This window comes from Rhinopithecus bieti, unplaced genomic scaffold (assembly GCF_001698545.2).
Source record: "Rhinopithecus bieti isolate Rb0 unplaced genomic scaffold, ASM169854v2 scaffold_31823, whole genome shotgun sequence".
In the NCBI taxonomy this organism is placed as follows: Eukaryota; Metazoa; Chordata; class Mammalia; order Primates; family Cercopithecidae; genus Rhinopithecus; species Rhinopithecus bieti.
In genome coordinates, this window is record NW_016814121.1 from 344,323 (window position 1) to 362,792 (window position 18,470).

The window sequence follows — 18,470 nt, forward strand, 5'->3', positions numbered from 1 at the left end:
AAAAAAAAAAAAAAAAAAAAAAAAAAAAACTATTTGAACATAGTTACCCAGTTTCCCTTGCTTATGCATGCTTAAATTTTGTATAAGCTTAAATATCTTTTCCATCTAAGCTTTATTTTATCCCCTTTTACTTATTTGTATAACTTTAGGTGGCTGTCTTCATTAAAAGTTTTTTCTTGAAAGTCTTAAAACAATATAGTTCTTGGCAATTTGAAAGTTATTTGAGAAGGGGAAATTTATAATGACAATTCAGATGAAGCAAACTAAAAAATAATGAAGAAAGACAGAGGAAAAAGCAATATTGCCTTGAACGCATTCCAAACAAATACAGTTTCAAATGTGACTAGGAAAAAGCCTGCTAAAGCTCACAATACAGAAATAATTATTGATACTCAAAATAGCTTTCAAGTCCCGCTCACCTTTTCAATGTTGGGAATTGACCAGGAGGTGACTGTAACTCTAAGACGGTTCTTCCAGTGATGACCATTTTCTTTTTCAAGATGATGATTATTCTCCACCTTCTAAGAGACCAAAGACCAATGAGCTACCACAGCCGCCAGTCCCGGAACCCGCCAATGCTGGGAAGCGGAAAGTGAGGGAGTTCAACTTTGGTAAGTTCTCAGCGAAATACGTGACCTTTTCCTTCATCATCTGGACTCTCAGTGTGACTGATAAATGTTGCAACATGCTCTGCAGGGGGAAATGCTTTAGCCTGTATTACTGCATTATAATCTCATCTTTGGAAAGCCAGGAGCATTTTGAAAGTTACATTACAGACATTGTTTAAACATAGTTTGGATTTACCAAAGCATAGGACATTGTCTTGTCTGATGATAATTAGTTGGCTCAAGATTAGTGCTATAGACTTAGTAATTTATTTCTCTTAGCTTTAAAACCTTTATTTCAGAACTATTTCACCTCTTGGTTTTCTGTTTTTGCACCGTGTCCCTGCGGCTGGTGATCTGTGAGCTCCCAATGGATGATGTATCCTAGCAAGCGACTGAATGAGATATTAGTGGCAAATGATGTTGATGATTCATATTTTGAATAAATGGAACATTGAGCTTGTATACATTTTGAAAATAGTACTTTAATATTCCACTGTGTCATAGTCACAATGATTGGATATGAATTGAATTTTGTACTTTTAAATATGTTTTAAACTTCTTTATTTTCAATTTTTATTATTAATTTTTTGAGATAGAGTCTCGTTCTGTCACCTAGACTGAAGTGCAGTGGCACGATCTTGGCTCACAGCAACCTCCACCTCCCGGGTTAAGTGATTCTTCTGCTTCAGCCTCCTGAGTAGCTGGGACTACAGGCGCCCACCACCATGCCCAGCTAATTGTTGTGTTTTTAGTAGAGATGGGGTTTCACTATGTTGGCCAGGCTGGTCTCAAACTCCTGACCTCCGGTGATCCACCTGCCTCAGCCTCCCAAAGTGCTGAGATTACAGGCATGAGCCACTGCGCTTGGCCTGTTCTTTAGCATTCTAAGTTGCAGCTATATATCCGTAAAGTCTTATTTCCACACAATTAAGACATGTTTTAGGAAGTTTGTTAAAAGACCCCTGGAGACTTCTTTATCATGGGCTCCCTTTTGCCATGTTTAATTCGCTTGATCTTTTCTGCCCTCCTGCTTTTCAGAAATTGAAAGGCTAAAAAGAGGTGCTAAATGTTAAAACTTCTCTTCTGGTCTCCCATGAGACTATGAAAAGTAATGGTAAAAGCCGCAGTTACTTTTGCACCAACCTCATAATTCTTAGAACCACCAGCAAAAAAGGGAAAGGGCTTTGGAAAGCAGTAAAATGATATGGACAGTTGGGATGTAAAAATGTAGAAAATATATTGTATGTTCGGTCAGCCCAAGACCCTAGTGCCGCCCCGATGGTAGGGACTTCTTAATGGGAATTAACTTTTGCTCAATTTTCAGAGAAATGGAATGCTCGCATCACTGATCTACGTAAACAAGTTGAAGAATTGTTTGAAAGGAAATATGGTATGTCTAAACAGGAAAATTCCTGTAATGCTTTGTTCGTGAGCATTTACACAATGGCGTTACTGTTCACCATGGGGGTGATGTGGACAAGCCCAGCCCAGGGCTGCCAGTGAACCGTGCCACACTTACTTACACGTCTCTCATTGTAAGGTCCTTAGTAGTGTCTGTCTAAATATTAGAAACAGTCTTTGTTTCTAGATTACAGTAAAGCTAAGGAAAAGTTATATTTCTGTAGTTATCAGCTAACACTTCTTTTAAACTTTCAGCATGGATATTTGGGAATGGATTTACGTATTACAAAGCTCTGGATCTTGGGGATTTCATTAAAAATTATTTTTTTAATTGATAGTTTCTCTTAATGTACTTTGTTAAATCCAGTATTCGCTGAGATCCCCCTATTGTCTCTCTACTTTTATCTTTTTTTTTTTTTTTTTTTGAGACAGAGTCTCTGCAGTGCAGTGGTGCGATCTCGGCTCACTGCAACCTCCACCTCCCGGTTTCAAGCAATTCTCCTGCCTCAGTCACACAAGTAGCTGGGACTACAGGTGCCTGCCATCATGCCCTGCTAATTTTTATATTTTTAGTAGTGATGGGGTTTCACCGTGTTGGTCAGGCTACTCTCAAACTCCTGACCTCAAGTGATCCTCCCGCCTCGGCCTGCCAAAGTGCTGGCATTACAGGCATGAGCCACCATCCTGGCCACTGCTTTTATCTTGATGTATAACTGAGTTGATGCTAGATTTCAATTCCTTCTTTGTCCTTTTACTATTCTATCCTACAGCCACCTTTATGTAATGATGAAAGAAATTCGCAATTTATTGTCATTTTTATTTTTTTATAAAATATTTAAAATGACTTAAAAATAAAAGTCATTTTATTTTATCATATTTATTATCAATTTTATTATCTGTTATTACCATTTTTATTTGGATGACAACTTTGCCATTAACTAGCAAGCTGTAAAATTGTATGATATGCAGTTTTAACTGAGTTGCTATAAATGAAAATTTAAATGCAGTAAGCCATATTGATGGTATTTGTGTTAATAAACTTAAAATGAACATTTTTTCTTCATCATGAGTAATATGACCTACCCCTCAATGAAAATCTAGAATTAGAGTAAATTTGCTAATGAATTCAACAAATTTTCCATATTTTTAGCGATTTACTTCAGGTTCTCTTAATGTTTCTCCCAGTTTTTAATAGCTTACACCTTTTTTGCCCTTTTTTTTGTTTTGTTTTTTGTTTTTTTTTTTGAGATGGAGTTTCCCTCTTGTCGCCTAGTCTGGAGTGGCGCGATCTCGGCTCACTGCAACCTCTGCCTCCCAGGTTCAAGCAATTCTCCTGTCTGAGCCTCCTGAGTAGTTGAGATTACAGGTGCCCGCCACCATGCCTAGCTGATTTTTGTATTTTTAGTAGTGACGGGGTTTCACCATGTTGGCCAGGCTGGTCTCAAACTCCTGACCTCAGGTGATTTACCCACCTCGGCCTCCCAGAGTGCTGGGATTACAAGCGTGAACCACTGTGCCCAGCCCCGTGTTCTTTATTGGTTCATTCTGAAGCAAAAACCTCATAGCATGTGCTACCTGGAAGCACTGTAACCTAGTGGTAAGATCATAGGCTCTAGCGGGGGTCGGGCGCAGTGGTTCACACCTGTAATCCCAGCACTTTGGGAGGCCGAGGTGGGCGGATCACGAGGTCAGGAGATTGAGACCATCCTGGCTAACATGGTGAAACCTCGTCTCTACTAAAAATAGAAAAAATTAGCCGCCTGTAGTCCTGGCTACTTGGGAGGCTGAGGCGGGAGAATGGCGGGAACCCTGGAGGCAGAGCTTGCAGTGGGCCGAGATCGCACCACTGCAAATGTACTGTATCAGTTTCATAAATGTCAGTGCTTTTCATGAAATCAAACAGGTTATGTTGTGGGGCTTTTGTTGTGATGGTGATTTATTAGATTATTTTGTATACAAGACAATAAATAATGTTCAACTGTTGTGAAATTATAAAAACACCTTCACATTTTATAATTTCAAAGCAATACTAATGGAAATTGCCTTAGAGAGCGATATTTTCATTGTGACATAAATACGATATTCAAGTTTAGTGTACAAAAGAGGATATTGACTCTAACTCAGTGCTAATGTGTAATATGGTACACTTGAAGTTTCAGTACAAATATTAATGTTTAGCAAATAGACTTTTACACACAATTATGGGAAAAAAAATGGAGCTTTTCTGATGGGAGTCCACATGCTATGTTTGATTTTAATACTCCCCACACTCTTGACTGTTTATAGCTGTTGTATTATTTTACTGTTGGGTAAATAAATATTAGCAGAGATGTTGTCGTTTAGGAGAATCTTCCGCTTCTGTTAATTATTTATTTATTTTTATTTATTATTTGAGACGGAGTCTTGCTCTGTCACCCAGGCTGGAGTCCAATGGCACGATAGCTCACTGCAACGTCAGCTTCCCAGGTTCAAATGATTCTCCTGCCTCAGCCTCCCGAGTAGCTGGGATTACAGGCACCCACCATCATGCCTGACTAATTTTCGTATTTTTTGTAGAGACAGGGTTTCACCATGTTGGCCAGGCTGGTCTTGAACTCCTGACCTCAGGTGATTGACCTACCTCGGCCTCCCAAAGTGCTGGGATGACATGCATGAGCCACTGTGACCAGCCTGCCTCTATTATTTAACAGAAATTATTTTTATAAGTCCAATAAGGTTACACTGATGTTTATGTTTTTAAAATACTACTTCTTCCATTTAGTACTATATGTATTAAATGATATTACCTGGTATGTTTTTCTGGCTTTGTAATGTGGTTCAGATTTCTGTAGAAAGTCTGGCTGTATTCACATTGCCTTAAAGTAATGGGATATTTCACTGCCGGCTTTGATAAACAGAATATTAGAAGTTTTGTGTTCTTTCTATTACCCTCATAGTGTTTTTCTTCTGATTCAATCACAATAACAAGTAAAGATCAAATTATAAAAGTTAAAGAGTGCCGGGTGCGGTGGCTCAAGCCTGTAATCCCAGCACTTTGGGAGGCCGAGACGGGCGGATCACGAGGTCAGGAGATCGAGACCATCCTGGCTAACACGGTGAATCCCCGTTTCTACTAAAAAAATACAAAAAACTAGCCGGGCGTGGTGGCGGGCGCCTTTAGTCCCAGCTACTTGGGAGGCTGGGGCAGGAGAATGGTGTAAACCCGGGAGGCGGAGCTTGCAGTGCGCTGAGATTCCGTCCACTGCACTCCAGCCTGGCGACAGACGTGAGACTCGTCTCAAAAAAAAAAAAAAGTTAAAGAGCAATACAGATTCAATTATTTATTATTCTTTTCTACAAATCGTGTTTAAATAGTATCTCCCTCTTACTTTTTGTCCTTATAGCTCAAGCCATAAAGCCAAAGGTCCGGTGACGATCCCATACCCTCTTTTCCAGTCTCATGTTGAAGACCTTTATGTAGAAGGACTTCCTGAAGGATTCCTTTTAGAAGTCCATTCTACTTATGGGAATTCCTCGCTGAGAGGATATTACTTGCAAAGGAAAGGATTCGTTTTGTGATTAAGAAAGTAAGACTCTTGTCTCTCTTCTGAGTAATACGTCTTTTTTAATTGTTGCAAATATTCATTTCACCCACTAGGTTCTATGGATGAGATTAAGTCTATTTTGTGTATTTTATCTTCCCCCTTCTTAGCCTTATGTGGGTCCAATATTGGCATCAGTCATCCAGGGTTGGCATTTTGAAGCATGAACAGTGCCCGCACTGGAATGGCATGCAACTGACATTTTCTTTCACAATTTTCTGCTACTTTTGCCCAAATAGAACATAGAATCCATGCCTTTTTTTTAGGCCTGATTTTTTTTTTTTTTTTTTTCCCGAGATGGAGTCTCACACTGGAACCAGGCTGGATCAGTGTCGTGATCTCGGCTCACTGTAACCTCTGCCCCCAGGTTCAGCGATTCTCGGTGCCTCAGACTCCTAGTAGCTGAGATTACAGGCGTGCACCACCACACCTGCTAATTTTTGTATTTTTAGTAGCAGATGGTGTTTCCCATGTGGCTAGGCTGAGTCTTGAAACTCCTGACCTCAGATAATCTGCCCACCTCGCCCTCATAGGACCTAAGACTTTTAAAGCTGTGTGGGAATATATGATTGTTTGTATAGATGTGTGGAGGAAGATGGTCTTGAAGCAATGGACATTAAAGGATCCCATTTAAGAAAAATAAAAAAAAAAAAAAAAAAAAATGATTTTTGTAATATGCTTCAAAGAGCTGTGGGTTGAAAGTTACCTTCTTTACTTGTGAGGATACCTGGGCTCCATGAAGGCATCTTATTAGACAATTTGCAATTATTATTTTGCTTTTTACTCTGGTAGAAACCGCAAATAATTTTGTTGTACTGGTGTGGTGGCTCACAACTGTAAATCCCAGCACTTTTGGGAGCCAGGGCGGGTGGATCACCTGAGTGTTCAGGAGTTCGAGACCAGCCAGGCCAACAATTGGCAAAACCTCGTCTCACTAAAAATACAAAAATCAGCCGGGCATGGTGGCAGCACCTGGAGTCCCAGGTTACTTTGGGAGGCTGAGGCAGGAAGGATTGTTTGAACCCGGAGGAGGTGGAGGTTGCAGTGGAGTCGAGGACCGGCACCATTGCACCCAGTCTGGGAACAAGAGGCAAAACGCCTCTCAGGAAAAAAAAAAAAAAAAAAAAAAAGAATGTAGTTGTGCTCAAGCATTTCCAGGATTATCTTTTCTTTTCGAAACCAGTTGGTGACTAAATGTTAAATATTACTAGTAGTTATTAGTTGCTGAATATTGCCTAGTGAATATTGATATTTATTCTCACCTTTCAGACATGAGCTCTGAATTCAACACTGTGAAGATTTACAGCTTGATAAACCCAGCTTCAGGAGGTCGGTCTTAATCTCGAGCAGATCAGAGGATTATGTGCGAATAATTATTTCACGCATTGACATTGATTTCTTCTTTATGTTCCTTTCCATATTGAAATAATATTGTCTCTACTTATTAATTATGTGCCATTACAGGAGAATTCATGTGTCAAAATTCTGTCTAATAATTCTAGAAGAATAAGCTGCATCTTCTTTTTATTAACCATTCGTAAATACATGTAAATATCGCATTTATGATAGAACAGAAGTAAAAGAAGAATATGTGTTCTACTTTTGATGCAAGATTTATCTGGCATAATGCATTGAACAGTTCATTTTTTTTGTTTGTTTTGTTTTGTTTTTTGAGACGGAGTCTCGCTCTGTCGCCCGGCCTGGAGTGCAGTGGCCGGATCTCAGCTCACTGCAAAGCTCCGCCTCCCGGGTTTACACCATCTCCTGCTCAGCCTCCAAGTAGCTGGGACTACAGGCGCCAGCCACCTCGCCCGGCTAGCTTTTTGTATTTTTTAACGTAGAGACGGGGGTTTTCACCGTGTTAAGCCAGGATGGTCTCGAACTCCTTGACCTCGTGATTCGGCCCGTCTCGCCTCCCAAAGTGCTGGGATTACAGGCTTGAGCCACCGCGCCCGGCCATCATTGAACAGTTCATTATTGAAGTCTACATGAGTCAATGGAACAAGCATTCATTGAATGTCCATGATGTACAGGACATAAGGTTTCCTTTTAGAGCATGGAGCCATTTATATCATCTCTTGATTGTTAGATGTATTTGGTTTGGTTTTGTTTTTTGAGACAGAGTCTTGCTCTGTCGCCCAGGCTGGGGTGCAGTGGTGCAATCTCAGCTCACTGCAACCCGCCTCCTAGGTTCAAGCGATTCTCCTGCCTCAGCTTCCTGAGTAGCTGGGATTATAGGTGCCTGCCACCACGCCCAGCTAATTTTTGTATTTTTAGTAGAGACAGGGTTTCACCATGTTGGCCAGGCTGATCTCGAACTCCTGATCTCAGGTGATCTGCCCGCCTTGGCCTCCCAGGATTACAGGCATGAGCCACCGTGCCCAGCCTGTTAGATGTGTTTTAAAAGAAATAGAAATAGAATTGATTTTCTTTCTTGCTTTTGCTCTGGAGTGGAGTGGAGTGGGGACAAAACAGAATGGAATCAACACTGTTGATATTTAGTAAGATGGAAGGATTACAGCAAGATCATATCCCTAATCTTCCTGTAGCAAGTGTTACCTGCTAGCTGTTCCTGAATACACTGAGTTTTGCTTTTTCCTAGCTGTAATGGATGTTCCGTTCTTCCTCTTTTGTACAGTGTCAGCATTGTTTTAGGAATAAATACGTTCTAGAATCTTAAGAATAATTAAGAATACTTTTATTATGCTGCCTTTTTTTTTTTTTAAAGATAGAGTCTCACTCTGTTGCCCAGGCTGGAGTACAGTGGTGTGATCTCAGCTCACTGCAACCTCTGCCTTCTGGGTTCAAGTGATTCTCCTGCCTCAGCCTCCCGAGTAGCTGGGATTACAGGTGCCTGCCGTCACGCCTGGCTAATTTTTGTATTTTTAGTAGAGATGGGGTTTCATCATGTTGGCCAGGCTGGTCTTGAACTCCTGACCTCAAGTGACCCGCCTGCCTCAGCTTCCCAAAGTGTTGGGATTACATGCATGAGCCATTGCGCCTGGCCACAAATCTTAGAAATAATTTTAGTCACAGGAAAAGGAAAAGTTATACCTCTTATTTTATAGTAATAATATTTAATATTCAAAGTTAGTAAACCCATTAAATTGAGAAAACTTGTATTACTGTTATTTTGACAGTAAAGGAAGAATGGTATGCCAGAATCACTAAATTAAGAAAGATGGTGGATCAACTTTTCTGCAAAAAATTTGGTAAGTCTGATTTTTTAAATTACCACTTCAACTAAAATGTATTACTGAGTAATGTTTTTTAAAATGTTGTTTTATTTTAGGAAAGTAAATACAGTGAATAAGACTCAGCTCTAGTTTTCTCTGTTTTTTGCTTTTGTTTTTTTTTTGAGAGGGAGTCTCGCTCTGTTGCCCAGGCTGGAGTGCAATGGTGCTATCTCGGCTCACTGCAGCCTCCTCCTGGGTTCAAGTAATTCTCCTGCCTCAGCTTCCCAAGTAGCTAGGATTACAGGTGCCCGCCACCATGCCTGTCTAATTAGTAGAGATGGGGTTTCACCATGTTGGCCAGGCTGGTCTCGAACTCCTGATCTCAGGTGATCCACCCGCCTCAGCCTCCCAAAGTGCTGGGATTACAGGCATGAGCCACCGCACCCAGCCCCCATTCCATGAATTATTTGTGGAAAGTTATTTCCTTTAAAATGGCATGCTCATGAGGTTGAAGGGGTAAAGAACATTGATCTGGTTGCCATGCAGATGAAACTGTAGTCTGAAATGTGCCAGTTTGCTGCAGCCGATGGAGGAGGGTAATTACAGTCCTGAACAGTTAGTAGCAAAAGGCTGCTTCCAGGTAGTATTTAGGTTGTGTCCTTTATTGTCCATGATGATTTTCTTTCTCTCTTTTCTTCCTAAGGATATTGAAAAACAAAGTTTAATCTTTTAAAGATCTCAGAGCTATTAAGATTGTCTTAGGACCAGGACACTTAAATCTGCCAAAATCTGGCTGTTGATGATCTGTCATCTCTACTTGTCTTTGCTGCATGAAGTGTATTCAATAGTTAATAAATATGTTTCTAGAAAGAGTTTTTTTAAATGAAAACAAAACTGACCTCTGCCTTTCTTTGGATTGTACTAAAATCTGATTTCCATACAAATGTAGTCTCCTGAATTGCTTTGATTTTTGTCCAGCGGAAGCCTTGGGGAGCACTGAAGCCAAGGCTGTACCGTACCAAAAATTTGAGGCACACCCGAATGATCTGTATGTGGAAGGACTGCCAGAAAACATTCCTTTCAGAAGTCCCTCATGGTATGGAATCCCAAGGCTGGAAAAAATCATTCAAGTGGGCAATCGAATTAAATTTGTTATTAAAAGGTAAGATGATAATCTGCAGAAATAGTTTCGGTGTCTTCCCTGAGAAGAGGTTAATTTGATGAAGAAGGGCCTTTTGTTTACCTTATCATGACTTCTTTATATTGACAATGAAGGCGTTAATATTTAGATTCACTTAGTGAACCAATATTTATTAGTATAAGCATCAGATGTGCAAAATTGGGTCTAACAAGAATGCTGTCATTGGGGCCTTCATACAAAGAAAAATGCACTGAAGGCTGGGCGCAGCGGCTCACGCCTGTAATCCCAGCACTTTGGGAGGCCGAGGCGGGTGGATCACTTGAGGTTAGGAGATCGAAACCATCCTGGCTAACACAGCAAAACCCCTTCTCTACTAAAAATACAAAAAAAATTAGCCGGGCACGGCGGCGGGTGCCTGTAGCCCCAGCTACTCGGGAAGCTGAAGCAGGAGAATGGCGTGAACCCGGGAGGCGGAGGTTGCAGTGAGCCGAGATCGTGCCACTGCACTCCAGCCTGAGGGACAGACTGAGACTCCGTTTCAAAAAAAAAAAAAAAAGCCTAGCCTGGCCAACATGATGAAGCCCCATCTCTAGTAAAAATACAGAAATTAGCTGGACGCAGTGGCGGGAGCCTGTAGTCCCAGCTACTCGGGAGGCTGAGGTTGGAGAATCGCCTGAACCTCGGAGGCAGAGGTTGCAGTGAGCCGAGAGTGTGCCACTGTACTCCAGCCTGGGCAACAGAGCGAGACTCCATCTCAAAAAAAGAAAAAAAGAAAAACAGAATGAAGTGTTATTGAGCATCTTTAGGGGAGAAGGCAAGGATGGCACATCCAGCTCGGTCACTTGTGCATCCGAAAGGACAGAAGGTGTTTCAAGTGAAGGAAATCATATGAGTAGGGGCAGGAGGTGGCGAATATGCCCACGTAGCCACAGAACTCCCCCATTGTGTGTGGAGTGAGGAGTGCCACGTGGGCGTGATGGGGTTGCGTGGATCGGCTTGGGTGGGCAAGTAGAGGAAGTCCTCAGATCCTACGAAAGCAGAGGCAGTCACGAAATGGTCTTAAAGCAGATCCCTCTGAAAATAATTTGGATCTGCCCGTTAGAAAGGTAATTCTGGCTTGATTTTGAAGGGCAACACAGTGGGTAGTTTGGGGGCGGGAGTAGGAACATAAGGCCTCTCTCCACTCATTGAAGGGATGTGGAAGGGTAAACCTTGCTTACTGATTGGGGTCGTGCCTCTGTGTGTTTGTTGGGACTGAGTTATAAAGGATAGGAAATGTTTAAGATGCTATAGCAAGCTGCTTCTGGCTGTGCTAGACAGTTCATCTAAGATACAGAAACAGAATTGAGCTGGTATGGGGGAAAAGTGACTATCACCTGTTTATCTTAAATATAAGATGACTTTGAAGGTCTCACCCGAATATCCAAAAATTGCCATTTTCAAAATAAACTCAAGTCACAGAAATGATTTTTTCTCACTATAAAACGAAGGCAGAATGCACCATATTTAAAACTAATTAGCAGTGCACAGCTGTGTGAGAAAGGCCTGTGAGTTTCCTCTAAATGCTTTATTACTAATATCAACTCTGTTTTTACAGACCAGAACTTCTGACTCACAGTACCACTGAAGTTACTCAGCCAAGAACAAATACACCAGGTAAACTAATTGTGAAATCTTTTTTTAAAAACACAGATCAGCCGGGCGCGGTGGCTTACGCCTGTAATCCCAGCACTTCAGGAGGCTGAGGTAGGTGGATCAGGAGGTCAGGAGATCGAGACCATCCTGGCTAACACGGTGAAACCCCGTGTCTACTTAACATACAAAAAAATTAGCCAGACATGGTGGTGGTCACCTGTAGTCCCAGCTACTCAGGAGGCTGAGGCAAGAGAATGGCGTGAACCCGGGAGGCAGAGCTTGCAGTGAGCCGAGATCGTGCCACTGTACTCCAGCCAGGGGGACAGAGCGAGACTCTCTCAGGAAAAAAAAAAAGCACAGATCAATACTTTTAAGCTTTTAAAAGTTAGTCTTTTAAAATTATGGAAGTCTTCCTTCCCCCGCCTCCCCAAAAAATCGTTTGCAGAAGCTCAATCCAGGCACTCCTTGATTTATCAATGTGAACACCTGCAGTGCGCAGATAACTCAAGCTTTGACCATAGACCACTGCTGTCCACGAGAAAGACGGTGTGCCCCACAAATGCAAGCCACGCATGTAATCGTCCACGTTCTAGTTCAGCCTGTAATCATTATAAAGAAATACACGAGGAATTATTTCACGGTCTTTATTTCATGTTCTTTATTTAACAGTTGGCACGTCTTTCATACTCACAGCATATTTCAGTTCCAAGTAGCCACATTTCAGACACTTCAACTGCCCGGGGATAGTAGCTACTATATACATTTAGACCTTAATGTCCATTCATATGTATCCTGTTCCTAAAATGGCAAAGACTGTAACTCTGACCTGCACACAAATATCACAGCCTAATAGGAAAGATCTAAGAAGTCTCTGTTCAATGAATGATGTTATTTTCTTTATTAGAGCTCTAAGTGTACCTTTATTTCTTTCCTATCTTTTTTTTTTTTTTTTTTTTGAGATGGAGTCTCACTCTGTTGCCCAGGCTGGAGTGCAGTGGTGTGATCTCAACTTACTGGGGCCTCCACCTTCTGGGTTCAAGCAATTCTGCTTCATCCTCCCAAGTAGCTGGGACTACAGTCGCAAGCCACCACACCCGGCTAATTTTTGTATCTTTAGTAGAGACCGGGTTTCACCATGTTGGCCCGGCTGGTCTCGAACTCCTGACCTCAGGTGATCCATCTGCCCTGGCCTCCCAAAGTGTTGGAATTACAGGCGTGAGCCACTGCACCTGACCTCTGTCTTTTTGTTTGCCATTGTGTAATGTCAGAGTAAGTGACCACAATTTGCAGATCATCAACCACTTTAGGAACTGCTGTTGTCAAGAACCAATAAATGGCCATACCCTGGAGTGTGAAGGTTTCTGTTGTCAGGAAATAAGTGTTTGGAATCGAGTATGAAATTTTTGTGTGTATCAGGTGTTTACAGATTTGTGCAGTTAAACATGCTCATGAATACTAAGGCGAACAAATGTTTCATGTTGAGTTCATGGCTGTGCCCTAAAATACGGCTCCTTGAGCTCTCACAGTACCTCGTGGCCATTAGTGAAGATCAGTCAGCGTGCCAAATAGATGTTGTGTGGATTGTGGCGTGGAAAGTGGCTGAGGAATTCTGTAGTAGGGTAACAAAATTATCTTGCTCCAGGAGTCCTGCAGTGGAGAAGATAAAAGTCAATGCTTAACTCATAGGTTCACCTCAGCATGCTTTTGATTTGGTCAAGGAATCAAAGTATTGGTGAAGAATTGAAGATTGGAAGTGACACAATTTTGCTCAGGGAAGTAACAGAGAAAGAAAAATCTTCCTGGAGGTAGATCTTCAGTTTGGATTAATCTGAACGTGATGAAACCTGTAGAAACCTTCATTTCTCAAGACAAAGCTCAAATTCAAGGTTTGAGGAGTGCAGTCACCGCTTTTGTTAGGGGCGGTTGTGACAGTGACTGCAAAAACTGAGAATGCGAAGCCTGTATTATATAAAGAATGTGCAGGCACCATAGAAGTCACTGCAAGGATTGGGTACTGGAGCAGTACCAGACCGCCATCGTCACTAGAGTGCAGCAGCCGTCACCAGAAGGAGATTCTCCACTCTCGCCATCACTAACAGCACTTGACTTTGTCCCATTCATAAAAAATCTTGGAAGAAGTTAAAGGTGCTTGATAGTTCCTCATTTCAACACCTTACTTGGTCTGCCTGTATGGAACATGCATTATGAGTCTTTGGACAGGACAATTCAAGTCACAGACCACATGACAAAAGAATTTTGTGGGCCGGGCGCGGTGGCTCAAGCCTGTAATCCCAGCACTTTGGGAGGCCGAGACGGGCGGATCACGAGGTCAGGAGATCGAGACCATCCTGGCTAATAATGGTGAAACCCTGTCTCTACTAAAAAATACAAAAAACTAGCCAGGCGAGGTGGCGGGCGGGCACCTGTTGTCTCAGCTACTCGGGAGGCTGAGACAGGAGAATGGCGTAAACCCTGGAGCCGGAGCTTGCAGTTAGCTGAGATCCGTCCACTGCACTCCAGCCTGGGCGACAGAGGGAGACTCCGTCACAAAAAAAAAAAAAAAAAAAAAAAAGAACTTTGTGGCCATCAGAATTGTCTGCTTAAACCCACCATAGGTGCACATTGTCCTCAGCTTGGTGAAAGGGAGATGTCACACACGAGAAGGCAGTGGAGCCAGGCACGTGATGGAGTGGGAGGTGGCACCTGGCTCTGTGAGGAGGCCGTGAAGTCCTGCATGGGAGGAGCAAGGTGGGGAGTGGGGAGCAGGGCAGAAGAGGAGGCTGAACAGGTAATAGAGGTGCTTGACCTTTGCAGAGGAAGAGTCCGAGGTCTTTATTGGTGGTGTTCAAAAGTGGTTCATACCAGAGGTATTTTCTGTGGCTGAATGGACTACTATGAAATCCACAGGGAAAAAACAACTCACATTCAACCCTTGAGATGCTAAGTTTTCTTTTAAAGTAAAGGAAATGCTACAAGATTTTCTGAAACCACCAACCTTTAGCGATAACGTCAGACCTTCTCCAACATTTTCCACTGCGTTTGTCAGCAATCAGAGATGACCTCCACACCGAGGCGAACCCTCCACCCCCCCCGACCCCTTTCCTCTTTCTCTCTTTCCCTCCTTTCGTCATCCAGGAACACTCCAGTCAAACTGCAGTGTCTCCAAGTTGACCTCTGTCCTCATCCACACCTCCTCCACACCTGAACGTTCTGTCCACATCAGCGATATTCTACATGTCTTTATAATCGCTTTTTTTTTTTAAATTTTTCATGTTTAAAAGGTAATGGTTGTCTTCTGGGTAGGAAACGTGCCCCACTGTCACTGTGGGTGATGCTGAGTGACATCTCCTAGGTCTTTTACCATTGCTTTCTTTTTTTTTTTTTTTTTAAGTGATTTTCCTTCCTTTTATGTCCGTTGTTTTAAGCCATTTGTGAAAAATCAGTGATTTCTGGGGTGGGGACGGAAGGAAGGCGGTGGTAAAAGTCAATGGTGCTGTGGCCCAGTTGGCTGGAGGAGGTTTGGGGCAGGGCGGCCTTCACTGGGGCAGCTGGAAGAGCACGGACGGCCCCGTGGGCAGGGGGGTGAGTTCTGAGAGCTGGAGGGCTGGTATGCAGTGTCCTCCATGGTTCCAGCTTGTGGCCTTGATCAGGCCGTCACCTGCGGTGGCCACTGAGCTGGTGATGAACTCCGTTGCCCTGGAATTGCCCTTGGCAGAGATGATGGCCACCGCCCTCTGCTGCTCAGCCTTTGCCACCACAGATCTGGCCCTTTCCTTCCTGCTGAGCCACCTCTTTGGTTCCACTGCTTCTACCAACTCCTTCCTGAAGGTCAGATCCAAGGTCATAGCATCCAGGAGGGCCCAAAGGTTGCTGCTTGCTCCGAAGTTAATTGCTCACCTGTCTGGAGCCCAGCTCTCCCTGCATGATCAGTTCTCTAGCGTCAGCCCAAGCCACCCCCGGCTTGAGGAGCTCTGCGGTGATGGACGTCAGCACACTCTTCATTGGCTTCTCCGATAATTGGAAGATGGGAGAACCTGGCCAGCAACAGGCAGGAAGAGGACACCCAGTGTGATGGTGACAATCTTTGCTCACGGTGATGACTGGCGCCTTATGTGGTCACGAGCAGCAGTCAAAGATGATTGGCTTCTTTTCCCGTGGGATGAGAAAGTGAGTTCCTTCCCCTATCACCGTGTCCTGAATGCCATGGAACTGGTCGAAGATGACAGACAGCTCTCTGTCCAGCACCACATCGTAGAAGGCAGAGTTCCTCACGCCTCCTGCAGCAGCAGCTAAGGCCAGGCCAGACTTGGCAGCTGTGTTTCCGTCTGCTGGACCCACTCAGGCTTCTGTCCACTCCAGCCCCACATGAATTCCATCCCTTTATCATTGATTTCTGATGAGAAAAGTCACTTTGATTAGTGAAGTGTTGCTTTATGTGGATTTTTAGGCACACATCTGTTAGATAAAACAAGGATTGCCTGTAGAGAAAGCAAATAAAAGCAAAGTCCCTTGTGTTGAAACTGGTGTGGGAGCCCTTGAACCTTACGCAGCTGGCCTCCCTGCCCTGACCAAGTTCGCTGAGGGACTTCTCCAAGGAGCAATGTGTGAGAAGCACTGATTTTGAGCACTCTTTCATGTGGACAAATTTCACTTTATTTGCAATGTCAACTTAAATTTAAATTCTGTCTTTCTAGGCCGGGCACGGTGGCTCATGCCTGTAATCCCAGCACTTTGGGAGGCCAAGGTGGGCGGATTACTTGAGGTCAGGCGTTCAAGACCAGCTTGGCCAACATGATGAAACCCCATCTCTACTAAAAATACAAAAATTAGCCTGGTGTGGTGGCAGGCACCTGTAATCCCAGCTACTCGGGAGGCTGAGGCAGGAGAATCGCTTGAACCCAGGAGGCAGAGGTTGCAGCGAGCCGAGATCACACCACCACACTCTGGCCTGAGCATCATAGTGAGACTCTGTCTCTAAATAAATAAATAAATTCTGTCTTTCTGCAGTTTTTCTGATATTTGGCAAGTACCGGAAATTATTCTTTTCCTTAAGACCCCAAATTTTGGCTTTTAACAAAACTGAATTAAGAGAATCACTGCAAACAAGGGTACGTTCTAGCGAAATCCATTCTGATTTGCCACAGCACTGATAAATAACACAGTTAATTGGGTTTCCTTTTGTTTTCCAGTCAAAGAAGATTGGAATGTCAGAATTACCAAGCTACGGAAGCAAGTGGAAGAGATTTTTAATTTGAAATTTGGTAAGTAAAAGCCAGTATTTATGTCTTTAATAACATATCAGCGAAGGGCCATGTCTGAATAGAGGTATGGAAGTTCAGGACCAACCGGGCGCGGTGGCTCACACCTGTAATCCCAGCACTTGGGAGGCCGAGGTGGGCAGATCAGGAGGTCAGGAGATTGAGACCATCCTGGCTAACATGATGAAACCCCATCTCTACTAAAAATACAAGAACATTAGCCGGGCGTGGTGGCGGGCGCCTGTAGTCCCAGCTACTCGGGAGGCTGAGGCAGGAGAATGGCGTAAACCCGGGAGGCTGAACTTGAGCAGTGAGCTGAGATCGCGCCGCTGTACTCCAGCCTGGGTGACAGAGCGAGACTCTGTCTCAAAAAAAAAAAAAGTTCAGGACCTAAAGAAGGAAGGTCCCAGTAACTGGGTTTCTGTTTCTTTCTACCACTGCACTTGCTACTGAAACCAAGCAGATGACTTCATTTCTCTCGGATTCCGCTTTCTCACGTGTCAGAATGGGAGAGGAAGGGAGGCGTTGGGATAAGTCTCAGTTCCACTGTTTGTACTTCTCATCTGGCTAACACCCATGTGGCAAATAGGTTTCATCATTTGTTTCAGCTTAGATTTGTTGACAGCGGTTTCCTGGAGTGCTGTCTTGAGAACGATTCTGAGGAGGCTCAGCAAGAGTGTTTCAGTTGATTGGGTGTGTCTGTCATGGAGAAGGAAGTAAGGAGTGGGCAGTGCTAGCAATATTCCCGGGGCACTCCTATCCATTATCTCAATACCTGGGGTTGACGTTTCCTGTCCCAGATCAGGAGTCCTGACTACCCTGCCTCTGACCACTCGAACTGAGGCTTAGCTGTATCGTAGACGCCACCCGTTTGTGAACAGACACCCTGCTTCTCGATGATAACGCAAAGACCAGCAGGCGCCACTGCTGTGTGGAATGGCCTTTGGTCATTTCTGCCCAGAGCACAGAGGTCATTTTCACTAATAACGTAACTCTCCTTTTGATTGAAAGTGTTAAAATGTTCCTCCTAAAAGCACTTATTTTTTAGGCTCGTTCTTCAGATTTGCCCCATATCCTAAGCAAAATGCCTTCAATATGAAGTGGATATTGCTTGATCGTAGGGAGCTTGTCCATACTGTACTCGAGAATGTAGATGCAAAGAAAAGAATGTCTGTGTCAAATGTTATCCTCCGCAACTTACGTTCTCTTGTGCTTTCAGCTCAAGCTCTTGGACTCACCGAGGCAGTGAAAGTACCGTATCCCGTGTTTGAATCAAACCCGGAGTTCTTGTATGTGGAAGGCTTGCCAGAGGGGATTCCCTTCCGAAGCCCTACCTGGTTTGGAATTCCACGACTTGAAAGGATCGTCCGCGGGAGTAATAAAATCAAGTTCGTTGTTAAAAAGTAAGTTCTCTTTGCCACTGTAGTCGTTTCTGGAATTAAAACAATAAAATGACACTTCTATTACAATGTTTTTCAAGCTGGAAGTGACAGGCGTGGCTGTCAAGTCCTTGATGGCAAAGCCTGGCTGTGAGCTGCAGTCCTGGTACTGTCCATCGCCTCTGCAGTCCCCCAGCCCATACTCAATCATCTTCATCAGTGCAAGGAAAACGGTGACGACGGCCTCCGCGGCGGCACCGCGAGGCCCGGTGGTGACTCGCAGTATGCCTG

The 18,470-nt window shown here is 43.6% G+C and overlaps 1 protein-coding gene and 1 long non-coding RNA gene across 2 annotated transcripts in view; one reads left to right on the plus strand and one right to left on the minus strand.

The window, feature by feature from the left end:
- The window catches only part of LOC108513937 (uncharacterized), a 33,120-nt gene extending 32,487 nt beyond the window's left edge, over positions 1-633 (minus strand). The window contains exon 1 of the long non-coding RNA XR_001881060.1: positions 420-633. This is a non-coding gene — a long non-coding RNA (uncharacterized LOC108513937). The remainder of the gene's footprint in view (positions 1-419) is intronic.
- GTF2I (general transcription factor IIi) overlaps positions 1-18,470 on the plus strand; it is a 125,248-nt gene that overhangs the window by 89,846 nt on the left and 16,932 nt on the right. Inside the window, 10 exon segments of the mRNA XM_017849906.1 lie at positions 501-611; positions 1,933-2,002; positions 5,393-5,520; positions 5,523-5,586; positions 6,860-6,923; positions 8,736-8,802; positions 9,745-9,928; positions 11,505-11,563; positions 16,732-16,803; positions 18,020-18,203. Of these exon segments, the coding sequence (XP_017705395.1) occupies positions 501-611; positions 1,933-2,002; positions 5,393-5,520; positions 5,523-5,586; positions 6,860-6,923; positions 8,736-8,802; positions 9,745-9,928; positions 11,505-11,563; positions 16,732-16,803; positions 18,020-18,203 (1,003 nt within the window).